At 46.5% G+C, this 17,842-nt stretch overlaps 1 protein-coding gene across 2 annotated transcripts in view; it reads left to right on the top strand.

The window, feature by feature from the left end:
• Positions 1–17,842, top strand: part of THSD4 (thrombospondin type 1 domain containing 4) — a 704,967-nt gene that overhangs the window by 126,388 nt on the left and 560,737 nt on the right. For both annotated transcript variants that reach the window (XM_079788500.1, XM_079788499.1), the window contains exon 5: positions 352–799. In XM_079788500.1, the coding sequence (XP_079644626.1) occupies positions 352–799 (448 nt within the window). The remainder of the gene's footprint in view (positions 1–351; positions 800–17,842) is intronic.

Below are 17,842 nucleotides of genomic sequence, written 5' to 3'. Positions count from 1 at the left end.
AAATTACAATTATATCTTTATACTTCTCAAAAAACCTTCAGTGGCTCCTTACAACCTATAAAAATACCCAAACTCCCTGATGTAAGTCATGTACAGACCACGGCTCACTGTCCTAAACTCATTTTCAACTGCTTACGTAACCCACCTTCATTCTGTCTTCCAGCCTCTGCAGAGCCTGTTCCAGCCTCCAGGACATTCCCTCCTCCTGGAATGCGCCCTCTGCCTCCCTGTCCCACCATGGGCTCTCTCCTAAGCATGTTTCTACCCAGTCCCTGTACCATGGACCAGAGCTTTTGGGTGAATGTGACAATTCCCATGACTGTTCATCTCCTTTTTTGTGTGTCTCTGTAGGAGCAGGACCCGAGGTCCCATCGGCCCTGGCAAGTATGGCTATGGAAAGGCCCCATACATTTTACCACTGCAGACGGACTCCACACACTCACCGCAGAGGCTTCGGAGGCAGAGGTCCTCATCCCGGCATTCCAGGTCCCTAGAGGCATCGGGTCCTAGCTATGGCTATAGCCCTCCAGGTGGCCGGGGCCCCCACCATGGACCCCTGTACCAGAGTGACAGTGGCCCTCATTCTGGACTGCAGGCCTCAGAGGCTTCCATCTACCAGCTGCCTTTGACCCATGACCAGGGCTTCCCTGTAGCTTCAAGTTCCTTGCACAGCCCAGAAACAAGCAGCAGCCATGGCATGGGGGCCCACAGCGCAGCCCTGAGCTTCGCCCAGCCAGCCCGGTCTGCAGCAATCTCCTGCATTGGGGCCTATCGCCAATACAAGCTGTGCAACACCAACGTGAGTACACCGCCTCCTCTGCGCCTGGGATGGCTTCTGTGCTTACCTTCCTGTTGGGTGGCAGTGAAGATGTGGAAGGCAGCAAGATAATGGTTTTCTAGGCCATGTTTTTGTAATTTATTTTTGGAGGGAGAAGTGCAGAAAGGAGGAAAAAAGAAATAAAAGGGAAAACATTGCTTTGGGAAGAAGAGAAATCCATTAACTAATTACCTATTTCATGGATTAACTAAAACACCCTTATTTCTTAAGCTGTTGATGCCTTATTAGAAAGATAGGTGTGGCAGGTCCTGATCTAAAAAGTATATAATCATCATAACTAGTAACCGCCACTTACTTTCCACTGGAAATGGCCAATTCTTCCCTGGGTTCTCCTCATGGTGGCTCCTATGGACCATGGGATTTGTGAACTTCCAGATGCTCCGTCCCAAAGGAGCGCTTTCAGAAACCCTGTGAAAGGCGCAGAGGCCAAAGGAGGAGGAAGTGGTACCACACCAAGTCCTCCTTTGTTCACAACCATGTTCCCCTGCGTGCTAGGCCATGGTTTTCAGTTTTTAAACCTTCCTTCCATCTCATTTATCTCTGTTATTCTCCCCACAATAACTTCTTGAATCACTTATTGACAACCTATTGCTCCATATCAAACAACTTCCAAATTCTTAGTGGCTTTATGTCAACAATTTCTTTCTCAGGGTCAAGTGCAGTTTGGCTAATTTAGGGCAGCCAGTGGTGGCACCAAATAAGTGGGAGTTTAGGCATTTGACTAGCCTAGGTATCACCCAGTAAGTTTCCTTGGAGGCTCCCTGCTCTTCCAGGCGCACGCACACTTTAGATACGGATCTTGAGAAAGTCTGGTACTGAGTCATTTGCTGAAGATTCCACAACTAATGAATAGCAAAGGAAATTATAAATGGAAACTACATAATATGACCAAGTGTGTTTTAAAAATATCAGTTTAAAAACTATATATAAAAGAGAAAGGAATGGAAAATGTGTAAAGGTTAAATTTCCAAGTTGCTATATTTTTTATTAATAATTTAATCTGCTTTAATACTCTGTTACTGGGTAACAGGACAACTGTTATATATTAGCTTCAATTTCCTCATTAAAAATATATTTCCTGCCATGAAGTCCATAGAAATGACTTAATTTGTGATTTTAATTATTTCTTTGAATGCCTGGATTGCTTTTTAGCTTGTTCTTCAACTGACAGACTTCAGGAATTATTAATTTTTGTAAAGCAGTAATTTTTCTAAAGCCATTACTAATCAGTCAACCAGTAAGCCTTAATTGAGCATCATTGCTCGTCTTGTAACAAAGTTGTGAGGACCATAAAAAAAAAATACTAGTGCCTATGATTAGACATGGTCCCTGTTTATCCATTGCAATTCTTTTAAAATGAAATGAATTCATTTCCAATGGAGAACACATTCTCCCATTGACTAGTCTGTTTCTTAATTTTGAAGACCAAGTACTAGTAAATCAAAGATAAGGGAAAAGGGAGGGGGTATTTGGCATATACACTGAGTGTCCAGATTATTATGATCTCTGAACGCATAATAATCTGGCCACTCAGTATATATATTAGTGGTCCAATGCACGAATGAAGATTAAGAATGGGCCTTTGTTCCCCAGGCTGCCGGCACTGCCTTTGCTCTGGCCGGAGCAGCCTTTCCACTCTAGCCCAGAGCCACCTTTCTGCCTTCCCACGCTGCCCAGAGGCCCGGAGCAGCTGGGGTGGTGCAGAATGCCTGCGTTGTTGCCATGGCGACAGCACAAGCATCCCACCCCATCCCTGGCCGCTTGGCGCCTGTGTATGCAAATTAACACACCGTCTATGTTGGGTTAATTTGCATATCCACTCCTGATTGGCTGTGGGCGTTGCGGAGGTACAGTCAATTAGCACGTTACTCTTTTATTAGGTATATATATATATATTAGAGGCCCATTGCACAAAGATTCGTGCAAGAATAGGCCTTCCTTCCCCTGGCTGCTGGCACCGGTTTTCCTCTGGCACCTGGGACCCAGGCCTTCACTCCGGCTGGAGCCTTCAGTGTTCGCTGAAGCTCTCTCTGCCCCCCACCTTCCCCCTCATAGCAGGCATCCTGCCTCTCCCGGCTGCTCCATGACTGCGTATGCAAACCAACCCGCCATCTTTGTTGGGTTAATTTGCATATTCACTCCTGAATGGCTTGTGGGTGTTGCAGATGTATGGTCAATTTGCATATTTCTCTTTTATTGGTGTAGATATTAGAGGCCCGGTGCATGAATTTGTGCATGGGTGGGGTCCGGCCAGCCTGGCCAGGGGGAGGGGACATGGGTGGTTGGCTGGCCTTCCTGCTCGTCGAACTCCTGGTCGAGGGGACAATTTGTATATTAGCCTTTTATTATATAGGATATACACTGAGTGGCCAGATTGTAATAATCTGGCCACTCAGTGTATGTGGACCTGATATCTTGTAAGCATTTTTTTCATTTAACCTACATTTCTTTAAGTAGTGCACTTCTTGCCAGACCTATGCTGCCAATAGCAGGGCTGTCCAGCCCATGTATCAAACATGGTTTCTCTAGGTTCTGGGGTAACTCCACTACTGAGGAGATTGAATTGCAATGAATCTTCAAAAATTCTTGTGAATTCATTATATTTTGGAAATAGGCAAAACAATGTCTCAAACCCAGGACAAAGATATAGTAGACATAATAATAAAATATTGGCAAAGGATCATTCAAGTTTAATTGCCTTCTCTGCTGTAACATTTTGCACAGTGTCCTCCCCAGTGCACCCTATCACCCCAAGCCACATCCTATTTACTCTTTTTTTTTTAAAAAATATATTTTATTGATTTTTTACAGAGAGGAAGGGAGAGGGATAGAGAGCTAGAAACATCGATGAGAGAGAATCATCGACCAGCTGCCTCCTGCACACCCCCTACCAGGGATGTGCCTGCAGCCAATGTACATGCCCTTGACCGGAATCGAACCTGGGACCTTTCAGTCCTCAGACCGACGCTCTATCCATTGAGCCAAACTGGTTTTGGCACATCCTATTTACTCTTATTGAGTAAGCATTCCTTAGAGGTTCTATTACTGTATATCTTCTTTTTATAAGCCCATGGCTTCTTGTGACTTGGACCATACTTTATGAACACTTTCATTTTTAAAAATTATTTTAAAAATAATTTATATTTCTCTATTACAGTTGATATACAATATTATATTAATTTAAGGTGTAAACCGCAGTGATTAGACATTATATAACTTACTAAGTGATCATCCCAGTAAATATACACATCTGACACCATACATAGTTATTAGAATATTATTAACTGTATTCCTTATGCTATACTTTATATCCCCATGACTATTTTGTAAGAACCAATTTGTATTTCTTAATACTTTCACCTTTTTCACCCATCCTTCCAACCCCTCTCCCATTTGGCAACCATCAAAATGTTTTCTGTATCTATGAGTCTCTTTCTGTTATGTTTGTTAATTTTGTTTTTAGGTTCAATTATTTTTTTAAAATATTTTATTGATTTTTTACAGAGAGGAAGGGAGAGGGATAGAGAGTTAGAAATATCGAAGAGAGAGAAACATCGATCAGCTGCCTCCTGCATGCCCCCCACTGGGGATGTGACCGCAACCAAGGTACATGCCCTTGACTGGAATCGAACCTGGGACCCTTCAGTCCGCAGGCCGACGCTCTATCCACTGAGCCAAACCAGCTCGGGCTAGGTTCAATTATTAATAAACATGTATTTTTTTGCCATTTTATTGTTCATATTTTTAATCTTTTTTTCTTCTTCTTAAAGAAGACCCTTTAACATTTTGTTTAATACTGGCTTGGTGGTGATGAACTTCTTTATCTTTTTCTTGTCTGGGAAGCTCTTTATATGTCCTTTGATTCAAAATGATAGCTTTATGAGGTAGAGTAATTAATCGTGGTTGTTTGTTCTTGCTTTTCATCACTTTGGATATTTCTTGCCACTCCCTTCTGGCCTGCATAGTTTCTGTTGAGAAATCAGCTGACAGTCTTATGGGAGCTCCCTTGTGGGTAGCTGATTGTTTTTCTCTTGCTGCTTTTCAGATTCTCTCTTTGTCTTTAACCTTTTGCATTTTAATTATAATGTGTCTTGGTATGGACTTCTTTGGGTTCATCTTGTTTGATACTCCGTGCTTCCTGAACTTGTATGTCTATTTCCTTCACCAGGTGAGGGAAGTTTTCTGTCATTATTTTTTCAAGTAGGTTTTCAATTTTTTGCTCTCTCCCTTCTCCTTCTGGTGCCTCCATGATGTGAATGTTGGTACCCTTGAAGTTGTCCCAGAGGCTCCTTACATCATTGTTTTGGGTTCCTTTATCTTTTGCTGTTCTGATTTGGTGTTGTTTGCTTCTTCTATTCCAAATCACTGATTTGATTCTCACCTTCATCTACTTTACTGTTGATTCCCTGTAAATTACTCTTCATTTCAGTAGTGTATCCTTCATTTCTGAGTGGTCGTTTTAATGTTTTCTTTGTACTTTTTCATGTTGTTGAAGTTCTCATTACAGTTCCTTGAAGTACTCACTGAGTTACTTAAGCATCATTATAACCATTGTTTTAAACTTGTATCTCATAGTTTGCTTGCCTCTATTTTATTTAGTTCTTTTTCTGGAGATTTCTCCTACTCTTTCATTTGGGACATATTTCTTTGTCTCTGCATGTTGGCTGCTCCCCTATGTTTGTTTCTATGTATTAGATAGAGCTGCTAATTCTCCAAGATTTGATAGAGTGATCTTGTATAGTAGGTGTCCTGTAGGGCTCAGTCATGCAGCTTCCCTAGTCACACAAACTTGGCACTCCAGGTGTGCTCCTGTGTGGGCTGTGTGTATTGTCCTATTGTAGTTGAGCCTTGATTGCTGTTGAACCTCCCCCCACCCCCTCCACCCAGGCCATTTGGCTGTGAGGACCAGCTGCAACTGCAGTGTAGGAGCTGCTGTGCAGGAGTCAATCCTGTGGATCAGGACTTGCTTCAGTGTGGCTTTGTTACTCACCAAGTCTACCCTTTGAGTGTGCCACACGTGGAAGTGGTAGGGTTGAAATCTGATGTGGTCTGAAGCTATCCACCAGGTGCACTGGCTCTGGGGCATTCCAGGAGGTACAAGGTGCCTACTGCCTGTGCCCTAGCTGGAGCCACTCAGCACAAGCTACAGAATGATCTGCAGATGGCTGCTTCTTGTGCTGTACTTAGAGGTGCCCAGGAGAGGCTAAGCTGTGAACTAAGGCCTGCTGCTGCTAGTGCTGGGCATGAGGCCACTTAGCAGGAGATATGGTGTATGAAGAGGCCAGCTGTTGCTTATTTGGGAGATTTTAAGGAAGTCCAAAGTATGAGACAAGAGAGGACATTTATGAAAAAGCCACTGGAAACAGCTTGGGTGGGCCTGCAAGTTGTGTGATGCCAGGGTCTCAGGGAATCACTAGAGCAGGACAAACAATGTGAGCCAGATTGATGAAGACTCAGTATGGCGCCCACATGCTGGCTCTGTGGTTGGGGGTGGTCTCAGAAAAGGAACAATCACCTCTGCCATCACTTTTGTCTGGCAGAAAGCTGTCCCCCAGCTCTCTCCCTGATTCCAGATAATTCATTTCCTCCACATATGTCCCTGGTACTTTTTAAGCTGCTGTCCCAGTGCTGGAGCTCAGAGCAAGTGAGTCTAAGTCAGTGTGTGGGCCCTTTAAGAGGAATGCCTGGGACTCCAGCAGTCCTGTTTCACTCAGCCACTGGTTTTCACAGCTAGAAGTTATAAGGACTCCTCTTCCTAGTAGTGGAACCCTGGGCTTGGTGGCCTCGTGTGTGGCTGGGACCCGTTGCTCCTCAGGGGGGACCTCCATAGCTAAGATATCCCTCCTGATTTTAAAATGCCACTTGTAAGTGTAGTACTAGCCCTTTCTGCCTCTTTGCCCCTCTTACCAGTCTTGATGTGGCTTCTTCCTTGTACCCCTAGTTGTAGGACTTCCGTTTTGCTAGATTTCAGGAGGTTCTAAATGATGGTTGTTCTCTAGTTTAGCTGTAATTTTGATGTAGTTGTGAGAGGATTTGATTACTGCATTAAACTACATGACCATCTTGATTGGAAGTTTTATACCCTATGAACACTTTAAAACTCTCTGTGTTAGGGTTCCCCAAAACCACACCTAGGTTTAATGATTCGCCAGGAGGACTCATAGGACTCAGCATGTAGTCTATAGTCATATGCACAGCTGTGATTTATTACAGCGAAAGGATATAGAGGGAAATCTACAGAGAGAATGGCAAATGGGGCCAAGTCCAGAGGAAATCAGGCATCAGCTTCCAAGAAGCCTGTCCCAGTGGAGTCGCACAGGACACGCTAAATTCCCCAGCATTGAGTTGTGACAACACGTGTGTAGGGTTGTCTATCAGGGAAGCTCGTCAGAGACTCTCTGCCCAAAGTTCTTATTGGGGGCTGGTCATGAAGGCACTCTCTGCCTGCCACATACAAAATTCCAGAGTCGAAAAGAAAAGCATATGTTTAGCATAAACTATGGTTTGGGTATAGTGAGTCACTCTTATCACTTAGGGAGTGGTGGAAACCCTTCTGACTTCCAAGTTTCCAGACGCCAGCCAAGGACCAACCTTGCAAGCAGGCCTTCTTAAGGAGAGCAGGCTCAGTCCTGCTGTGTTAAGTCTTACTTGCACACTCTCCATGTGGACCCCCATGCTCCAGCATCTTAGCAACCAATGACATATCCTCTCCCATGTCCAACATGAAGAGATGACAGGGATCCCCAAATTATGCAAATCTTCCTATTCAAAGAGGGAAGTGGTGAAAGGGCAATATTGTGAAAAATCATACTAATCTAACAGAGAAGTGCAGGCTCTCCAGGTGAGGGAAGAATTTTTTAGGAAGAGGGAGTGACAGGGATCTAGAGTCCCTTTATACTCCCATCATTGCTAAGGAGCAAGAGGGAGTGTGGGGGAAACCTCTCAGTGACTCAGAAGTTTGCCCAGTGAACGGTGTTCACCTGCAAGTGTGTCTTCAGCAGGGAAGGGCTAACACGCACAGCCCTGCATTTTCAGCTGTGGCGAAAAATAGCAAATACCCAAGGACTTGAGTAAATAGTTGTTTCTTCTTCGTGAAAACTCTTGGCCAAAACTTGGGAACAAAAGAACTAGTGTGTTTAAAAGGGTGAAACTGGGGAATCAGAAAACCAAACTGCAGTTACTCTAGTGCCGGGGGGGGGATACAATTAAAGTAAAATTATGTTTCTGTGTTTTGTATTATTATTTGCTAAATACATGAGCAGACCAGGACACTGCGGGAGGTGGTGTCCCTTGCTGCCTTCGCTGGAGCTCTTCTTTCTCCTGGAGAGTGATTGGCACTCCAGCTCCTGGATAAAGGAGGCTGTAAGTGCAAGGCAGGGATAAGAGTTTAAATTTTTTTTTTCTCTAAATATATTTTATTGATTTTTCACAGAGAGGAAGAGAAAGGGATAGAGTTAGAAACATCAATGATAGAGAAACATTGATCGGCTGCCTCTTGCACAACTCCTACTGGGGATGTGCCCGCAACCAAGGTACATGCCCTTGACCGGAATCGAACCTGGGACCTTTCAGTCCGCAGGCCGACGCTCTATCCACTGAGCCAAACCGGTTTTGGCAAGAGTTTAAATTTTTAAGGTGCTTTGTTGCCAAAGGAGTTTAGGCAGAGTGCAATTTACATTATGAGAGGAAATAAGCAGGTTGGAGACAAGCTCATGATAAGAGAAAGTTAGAGGCCCTGTCCATCCAATAACTGGCCCACAGTTATTGCTAAAAGCAGGAATGTGATGAGTTCTGGTATGGGTGTCTCTCTAGTAAATTTCCCTGGGGGGGAGTAGAGGGACTGGATTCGGACACTGGATTTATTCATGTGGAGTTGTTTCTGCCTTGCAGTATGTGAAATCAAGGGAAGATGCTGGACAAATCTCCAGTGTAGTTAAGTATGCTCTGTTCAGGCAGATTCTAATTCTGCCCCATTTTCAGTCTGACATTGAATGGAAGGCAGTTGATAACTTCCTGACTGCAGTTTTAAGGAGAAACTTAGCGGGTGGGCCAGGCAATAATTCAATGCAATTCTGTAAGGTGTAAAACTTGCCAGTTACTGTGGTGCAGGTATTGGATGGACAGGAAGAACCTCTAACTTACTCTTATCTGGAGCTTGTCTCCAGCCTCTTACCTGGGAAATCTGCTAGTGTCAGTGCTTTTCAGAACATCCCGCTTTGCATCTTCTACACTGCTTGGAATTTTCCACAGAAGTTTTCCAGTTGACTTCTTCATATTCTGTCAGTGGCCTTGCATATATACCTATGTGAACTATATATGAATATATAAATATTAAGTGTACTTATTAAATATATAAGTATTAAATGGAAATATTCACAAATATTTCATATGTATGAACTATGTATGTATGAATCACACACACCTATATATGAATTGTTCACAATTGTCACTTTTCATGATTATAAAATGTACAAATAGTAAGAAAAATCATACTAATGGAACAGGTTGCCCTGGCTGATGTGGCTCACTTGGCTGGAGCATCATCCCATACACTAAAAGGTGGTGAGTTCAAATCCTGGTCAAGGCACATACCTAGGTTGTGGGTCCCTGGTTGGGGCACGAGCAGGAGACAACTGATTGATGTTTCTCTCTCTCTCTCTCTCTCTCTCTCTCTCTCTCTCTCTCTCTCGCGCGCGCGCGCGCGCGCGCTCTCGCTCTCATTCTTGCTCTAAAATTAAAAAACAAATAACAGTAGTAGAGAGGTATATCCTAGTTCCTTTCCCAAGATATAATCACAGTTAGCCATATTTAATGCTTAGTTTTTTATGGTCATTCTTTCCATAACTCTAAATAGCACACTAATACCTCTGCTTCTTGATATGTCAACTTCAAATTTTCTCTGTCAACTCCTCACTCCGTCAACTCCTCACTCACCCCTGTCCTCCCACTTTGCTGATCTCTACTTGCCACATTTCAATTTTCACTTATATTTTTATTTATATATAGTATACTGACAATTTTTATTTCCTTAATTTATCAACATTGGGAAGGATCAGTTAACTCCTTGTTTTGCAAGATTAGAAATTTAGGGCCCAAATAATTCATTACATTTTTCTCATTGAATTACTTAGGTGTGTGCAAAAATAGGTTTATAGTTATGAATGACATTCTTTTGAGTTAGTAAAGCTATTGTAATAATCATAACCTGTGTATCTTTTTCCATACAAACAACTGTAAACCTACTTTTACCCACCAGTATTTTGGTTGATGTATTTTTCTCACCTTGACCTGTGAAATCCTTGCAGGAGACAGTTCTGAGGGATTCTTCTCTGTATCCTTAATCCACAACACCTGGCATATGGCAGGAGCACAGTGAAGGAATTTCACATCCTTGCCCTAGCAGATAGCAGAGAGAAGGAAATCAACCTTACTCATGTGGTCCCTGAAGTAGCCACTAGGAATGTATGCTCCTTGGGAAAGTAGGAGTTTTGAATGTTTTAAAAAGTTTGCATCTTGCCATATACTTCCTGGTTAGTTAGAAAAAAAAGATGTTCTCTTTTAGAACTTCTTACAGGCATAGAGATGTAAACATTCTAACGAGGGAGAAATAAGCAAGCACTTTTAGGATAGGCCTAGATTTTTATGGCCGTGTGTCCAGGGTTCTCCTGGGTGAATGGGTGGGCTTAGTGACATTAGCATCCATTGGGTCTGTGATGTATGCATTGAATGAGAGGGAAATACCTTTCTCTAGGACAGTGATTTTTTTCATCTCATGGCGCACATAAACTAATTACTAAAATTCTGGGGCACACCAAAAAATAGAGTTTTTGCTGATCTGACAAAAAAAAAAAAGGTATAATCTAGAATAATTTACACCAGACAGCTATTGTTGTGTTGGCTGTTGTCATTTTTTTTGTTTTTATTTGACAATCTAAGGAAAAAGAGGTCAGTGCCCCTGACTAAAGAGTCAGGAATTGCATGTTTTAAAAATTATTGTGGCACACCAGTGTGCCTGCTACAGCACACCAGTTGAAAATTGCTGCTCTAGGAGAACATTATGAACTTGAATGGGGAAAAGAAGTATTTGAAAACTAAGAAGACCTTAGTTTTTAAAATCCAAAGCCTTGACCCAACTCTTTTTGTTTTGTTTTTTAAATTTTTATTTAATTTATTGGGGTAACATTGGTTAATAAAATTATATAGGTTTTATATATATATATATATATATATATATTTATATACATATACATATATACATATATATACATGTATATACATATATACATATACATATACATATACATATATATATATATATATATATATATATATATATATATATATATATATATTAGAGGCCCAGTGCACTAATTTGTGCACATGTGGGGTCTCTCGGCCTGGCCAGCGATCGGGGCCGATTGGAGTCAGCTAGGGGGAGGGACCACAGGAGGTTGGCCAGCCATGGGAGGTTGGCTGTGGGAGTGCACTGACCACCAGGGGGCAGCTCCTGCATTGAGCATGTGACCCCTGGTGGTCAGTCTGCATCATAGTGACCGGTCATAATGGTCACTTAGGCTTTTATTTATGTAGATATATTAGAGGCCTGGTGCACGAATTCGTGCACAGATGGGGTCCCTCCACCTGGCCGGGATATAATCACAGTTAGCCATGTTTAATGGGTGATCAGTGTGCTACCACAGCCAACCTTCCTCCAGCCAGCTCTGATCAGCCCCAGGGCCGATGGTCTAATGCCTCCTTTATAAATCAGCAGCACCAGATATACACATCCCCTTTAAGAATATTTGCATGTATTTCAAAACATCTGCAGATGGTTCTGATGGTCTATCAATTGCATTTGGAATAAAATAAGATTCTGGCTGCACATTGCTTTTTGTTTAAAAATGTTGCATTAGCCCTAACTGGTTTGGCTCAGTGGATAGAATGTCGGCCTGCGGACTCAAGGGTCCCAGGTTCGATTCCGGTCAAGGGCATGTACATTGGTTGTAGGCACATCTCCAGTAGGAGGTGTGCAGGAGGCAGCTGATTGATGTTTCTCTCTCATCGATGTTTCTAACTCTCTATCCCTCTCCCTTCCTCTCTGTAAAAAATGAATAAAATATATTTTAAAATGTTGTATTAAACTATACAACTGCCCAAACTCCTTTGCAGCGAGGTTTCTGGATTTGAATTCATTTCTGCCGATTGGATGTGCTTGCACCATATTTTGACGGCAGAAGTGGGGCAGAGGCATCTTCCCGTGGTTTGGGCTGTTTGCTGCTGGTGTCATGTTTGCAGAGATGTGGGGGTTTCCTGCAGCGGAATCCAGGCTGTGCACAGGCAGCTGTGGCAGAGGCAGTGCCCAGGGACCTGTTCTGTGGGAGCTCGGGGGCACTTGTGGGGGCAGCAGTTTCCTGATCCCCGGGTCACAGCTGTGCCAGGGTGTCCTAGAGTTCAGTTGTGGCTGAGGGGGCAGCTCCTCCTGCTGGGCAGGGAGTCTTTCCTTGGGGACCCAGCCTAATACCCACTCCTCCAGCTTTCTGATGATTTCCCAAGCACCAATTCCCTTTGCTAAATTTTTTCCTGCCTAAAACAGCAAAGATCTAAAAACATTCTGGATCCTATACTTTCAATTAAAACAATGCTGCACAGGGTCAGGTCTGAGAAGTGGGTGAGGTGTTGTTGAAGGCTCCCTTCTTTGAGTCTCAGCTTCCTCTTCTGTAGAAGAGAGACCAAAAATTATCTGTTCATAGTTACTGAATACCGTGGTAGGTGTGTTTCCCGAAGATGGCCACAGCATTTCCCATCCCTCCTGTGGCCTTGCCACTTTCTACCATGTCCCCTCTCTTGAAGCAGGTCTGACCTCTGATGCACTGATAGCCAGTACACTGGTCACCCGCAGAATTCCAAGGCCAAGGCCGAGAAGGCACGGGTCTACAGCCCCGCCCGCTCGGCCAGGGTTTCCAGCTCCAGCCCCATCCACCCTGCATGAGTTCTGAGATCCTGTTGGGTTGGTGGGCATGGCCAATGAGGGCACACATGCATTCCAGTCCCGCCCATGCCGCTCGGGGCCTCAGCTCGCCCCGGGCCTCACCCTCCCAGTTTGCTTCCCCTTTGGTTGGCTACGTAACCCCAGCGCCTCACAGTGCACAATGCCCCGCCTGCTGGTGCTGCTGGGCCCACGTGGGCAGAGTAAGCACCCAGGTCGGGCCTCGCGCCTCCTGGTTCCTGGGCGCTGCCACCCCCTGCGCCCTGCCACCCCTGTTCCTGCTGCTGCTCCAACCAGGGCCAGATGCCCAGCTGCTATGCATGGCCCGTGAGGACTGTGGCAGCCACCACGTAAGCCTCCCCACCCCATCTCCAACTCAGGTGCCCTGATCCGGTTGGCTGCCATAGTGTGCGTCATAGACACTGGTCGTCCTGGTCGTTCTGCCATAATGGTCACTGGGCTTTTATTATATACTAGAGGCCCGGTGCACAAAATCTGTGCATGGGGGGGGGGGGTTGTTCCTCAGCCCAGCCTGCACCCTCTCCAATCTGGGACCCCTCGAAGGATGTCCTACTGTCGGTTCTCGGGGATCGGGCCTAAACTGGCAGTCGGACATCCCTCTTGCAATCCGGAACTGCTGGCTCCTAACTGCTCACCTGCCTGCCTGCCTGCCTGATTGCCCCTAACCACTCTGCCTGCCGGCCTGCTCACCCCCAAATGCCCCCCCCCCGCCAGCCTGATCACCCCCAACTGCCCCCCGTGCCAGTGTGCTTGCCCCCAACTGCCCCCCCTGCTGGTCTGCTCACCCCCACCCTCCCTCCCCACTGGCCTGCTCGCCCCCAACTGCCCCTCTGCTGGCCTGCTCACTCCAAACTGCCCCCCCACGCCATCCTGATCACCTCCAACTGACCCCCACTGACGGCCTGCTTGCCCCCAACTGGCCCCCCTGCTGGTCTGCTTACCCCCAACGGCCCCCTCCCCCACCAGCCTGATCACCCTCAACTGCCCCCCATGCCAGTGTGCTCTCCCCCAACTGCCTCCCCTGTCAGCCTGCTCAGCCCAAACTGTAACCCCTGCTGGCCTGCTCGCCCCCACCTTCCCTCCCCAGTGGCCTGCTCGCCCCCAACTGCCCCCCTGCAGGCCTGCTCACACCAAACTGCCCCCCCTGCTGTCCTTATCACCTCCAACTGACCCCACTGATGGCCTGCTTACCCCCAACTGGACCCCCTGCTGATATGCTTACCCCCAACAGCCCCGCCCCCCAACAGCCTGATCACCCACAACTGCTGTCCAATCCTGGCCTGATCACCCACAACTGCCCTCCCCTCTTGGCCTCTAACTGCCTCTACCTCAGCCCCGCCACCATGGCTTTGTCCAAAAGAACATCTGGAAGGTCTCCTGGAAGGTTTCTCAGTCTAATTAGAATATTACCCTCTTATTAGTATAGATAGAGGCCTGGTGCTTGGGTGGAGGCCGGCTGGTTTGCCCTGAAGGGTGTCCTGGATCAGGGTGGGGGTGCCCTTGGGATGTGGGGCAGCCTGGACGAGGGGCCTGTGGTGGTTTGCAGGCCAGCCACACCCCCATGGGTGAGGGTTCCCGCTAGTGGGGCGTGGCCAGCCTGGGTGAGGGGCTGAGGGCCGTTTTCAGGCTGGCCAGAGCCCCTTCAGGGTGAGGGTCCCTGCTGGGGTGTCTGGTCAGCCTGGGTGAGGGGCTGAGGGCTCTTTGCAGACTGGCCACGCCCCCCAGTGACCCAAGCTCTCAGCCCCTCCTTTTTTTCTTTTTCTTTTCTTTTCCTTTTTTTTTTTTTAGCGCCTCCTTGAGCGAAGGCCACGGCTGGCTGGAAGCAGGTATCTGGGATTTATTTATCCTACCTAATAATAGACAAATATGCAAATTGACCATACCTCCGACACACCCACAAGCCACGCCACCACCCAATCAGAGCGAGTATTCAAATTAACCCAACCAAGATGGCTACAGCCACAGAGAGCAAGGTTCCCTAGGTAACAGAGGAAGCCAAGCTTTCCGTCTGCCCTTGCCAGGCCTAAGCCTCCACTCAAGCTACAAAGTTTCAATTATAGAAGGTAAACAAATTCAAACAGAAATGGCGGCAGAACGGAGCTTGAGAGAGCAGGCCAGGGTTGCCTGTGGCAACAGGGGAAGCAAAGCTTTCCGCACACCTGGCCGGGCCCACCCACTTAAGCTACAAAGTTTCAATTATAATCCCAACAGAAATGGCTGCCAGCCACGGAGGGAGCCCCAGGCTTGGCTCCGCTCTGGGCTACAAAGTTTCAATTGTAGAAGGAAAATAAATTCCAGATACCAGGGCCTCCGCTTGGGTTGCCAGGGGGCGTGGCCGGCCTGCAAACCACCACAGGCCCCTCGCTCAGGCCACCCCACGCCCCAAGGGAACCCCACCCTGATCAGGGACACCCTTCAGGGCAAACCAGCTGGCCCCCACCCCTGTACCAGGCCTCTATCCTATCTAATAAAAGAGTAATATTCAGATTGATCATCACTGCAACACACAATATAGCTGCCCCCATGTGGTCAAAGATCCTGCCTCCATGTGGAAACAAGATGGCCAACACAAGATAGCCAGCAGGAGAGGGCAGTTGGGAGGCACCCGGCCTGCAAGGGAGGGCAGTTAAGAAGGACCAGGCCTGCAAGGGAGGGCAGTTGAGAGGGACCAGGCCTGCAAGGGAGGGCAGTTGGAGGTGATCAACCCTGCAGGAGAGGGCAGTTAGGGGGTGACAAGGCCGGCAGAGGAGGGAAGTTGAGGGCAATCAGGCTGGCAGTGGAGTGGTTAGGGGGTGATCAGGCTGGCAGGCAGAAGCGGTTAGGGGCAATCAGGAAGGCAGGCAGGCAAGCAGTTGGGAGCCAGTAGTCCTGGATTGTGAGAGGGATGTCCGACTGTCCGTTTAGGCCCGATCCCACTGGGCAGTCGACATCCTTCGAGGGGTCCCATATTGGAGAGGGTACAGGCTGGGCTGAGGGACAACCCCCCTCCGTGCATGAATTTAGTGCACCGGGCCTCTAGTCTTTTATAATTGAAACTTCGTAGCCTTGAGTGGAGGCCAGGGCTGGCCAAGGCGGGTGGGAAGCTTGGCTTCCTCCATCACTGGGGGCAACCCAAGCCTCCTGCTCACTCCAGCTCCATGGCCGCCCGCCATATTTGTTGGGTTAATTTGTATACTCGCTCTGATTGGCTGGTGGGCGTAACGGAGGTACAGTTAATTTGCATGTTTCTCTTATATATTTAAATTGTTGATAGTATTACAGATGTCTCATATTTTATCCTCCTTTATTCTCCTTCACCCAGCTCCTACCTACCCCTTTAGTGTCCATGGGTTATGCATATAAGTTGGTTTATCTCTTCTCATCCCCCTACCCCCACATCGAGGTATGTCAGTCTGTTCCATGGCTACATGCTTCAGGTCTTATTTTGTTGGTCAATTCATTTTGTTTGATTCCATAAATAAGTGAGATCATGTGGTATTTGTCTTGCTAAGACTAGCTTATTTCACTTAAACAATAATCTCCAGGTCCATTCATGCTGTTCCAAATGGTAAGAGATGATCTTTTTTACAACTGTATAGTATTCCGTTGTGTAAATGTCCCACAGCTTTTTTAACCATTCATCTATTGATGGGCACTGGGGCTGCTTCCAGATCTTAGCTATCATCCTACCTAACAATAGAGTAATATGCAAATTGGCTGTACCTTCGCTACACCCACCAGCCACGCCCACCAGGAAACCGTCGCAGCTGATTCCAAGGCTGGGAAAGCCTCGGGTGGAGGCTTTCCCGGCCTTGGGCACCAGCGGGGAGCCTGCACGGATCACAGGCAACCACCGAGGGTCGGCTCCTGCGATCCATAGCAGGGAGGCTGGGGTGCAGCTGAACCCAAGGCCGCCGCCCGGGGCCAAGCCCCAACCCTGAAAGAAGGCAGAAGGCGGTGGCCACAGCCAAGGCCTGGGTCCCCGGTGCCTGCAGAAAACTGGTGCAGGCAGCCAGGTGAATGAAGGTCTATTGCACGAATCTTCGTGCAAATGGGCTGCTAGTATATAATAAAAGCCTAATATGCAAATCGACTGAACAGCGCAACAACCAGTGGAATGACTGGTCGCTATAACGCACACTGACCACCAGGGAGCAGATGCTCATGCAGGAGCTGCTCCCAGCCCACGGGCTCTAGGCCAGCCAAGGCGGGTGCCAGCGGTGGCCCCCCGATTAGTCCACTGGTTGCCCCACAGATTGGCCCTAATCACCATCTAGGCTTAGGGACCCTACCCATGCACAATTTCGTGCATCGGGCCTCTAGTTATAAATAACACTGCTATGAACATAGGGATGTATATATTATTTTTTTATTGGTGTTTTGGAGTTTTAGGATGCATTTGCAGATGTGGGATTACTGGTTCAAATGGCAGTTCCATTTTTAATTTTTTGGTAGCCATTCTGACAGGTAGGAGGTGATATCTCATTGTCATTTTAATTTGCATTTCTGTGATGCTTAGTGACTTTAAGCATTTTTTCATATGTCTCTTGGCCATCTGTATATCCTCTTTGGAGACATGTCTATTCAGGTCTTCTGCCCATTTTTAAAAATCTTTATTGTTAAAAGTTTTACATAGGTCCTCCTTTCCCTGGAAGAGGTTTCTTCCAGCCAGCTCTCGTCCACCCCCAGTCCCTCACTACCCCATTGTCTGTGTCCACGGGTTATGCATATAAGTTCATTGGTTGATCTCTTTCCACTCACCCTCCTCTGCTTTCCCTCTGAGGTTCAACTGTCTGTTCATGCTTCTATGTCTCTAGGTCTATATTTGATCATCAGTTTATTTAGTTCATTAGATTCCACATATGAGTGAGATCATGTGATACTTATCTTACTCTGACTGGCTTATTTTGCTCAGCCTAATATTCTCCAGGTCCATACATGCTGTTGCAAATAATAACAGTTCTTTCTTTTTAATTGCCACTTAGTATTTCATTGTGTAAATGTACCATCATTTTTTA

The sequence above is a fragment of the Cnephaeus nilssonii genome (genome assembly GCF_951640355.1).
Source record: "Cnephaeus nilssonii genome assembly, chromosome: 1".
Lineage (NCBI taxonomy): Eukaryota > Metazoa > Chordata > Mammalia > Chiroptera > Vespertilionidae > Cnephaeus > Cnephaeus nilssonii.
Note: the sequence above shows the minus strand (reverse complement) of the source record. Positions and strands in the feature narration are given on the sequence as shown.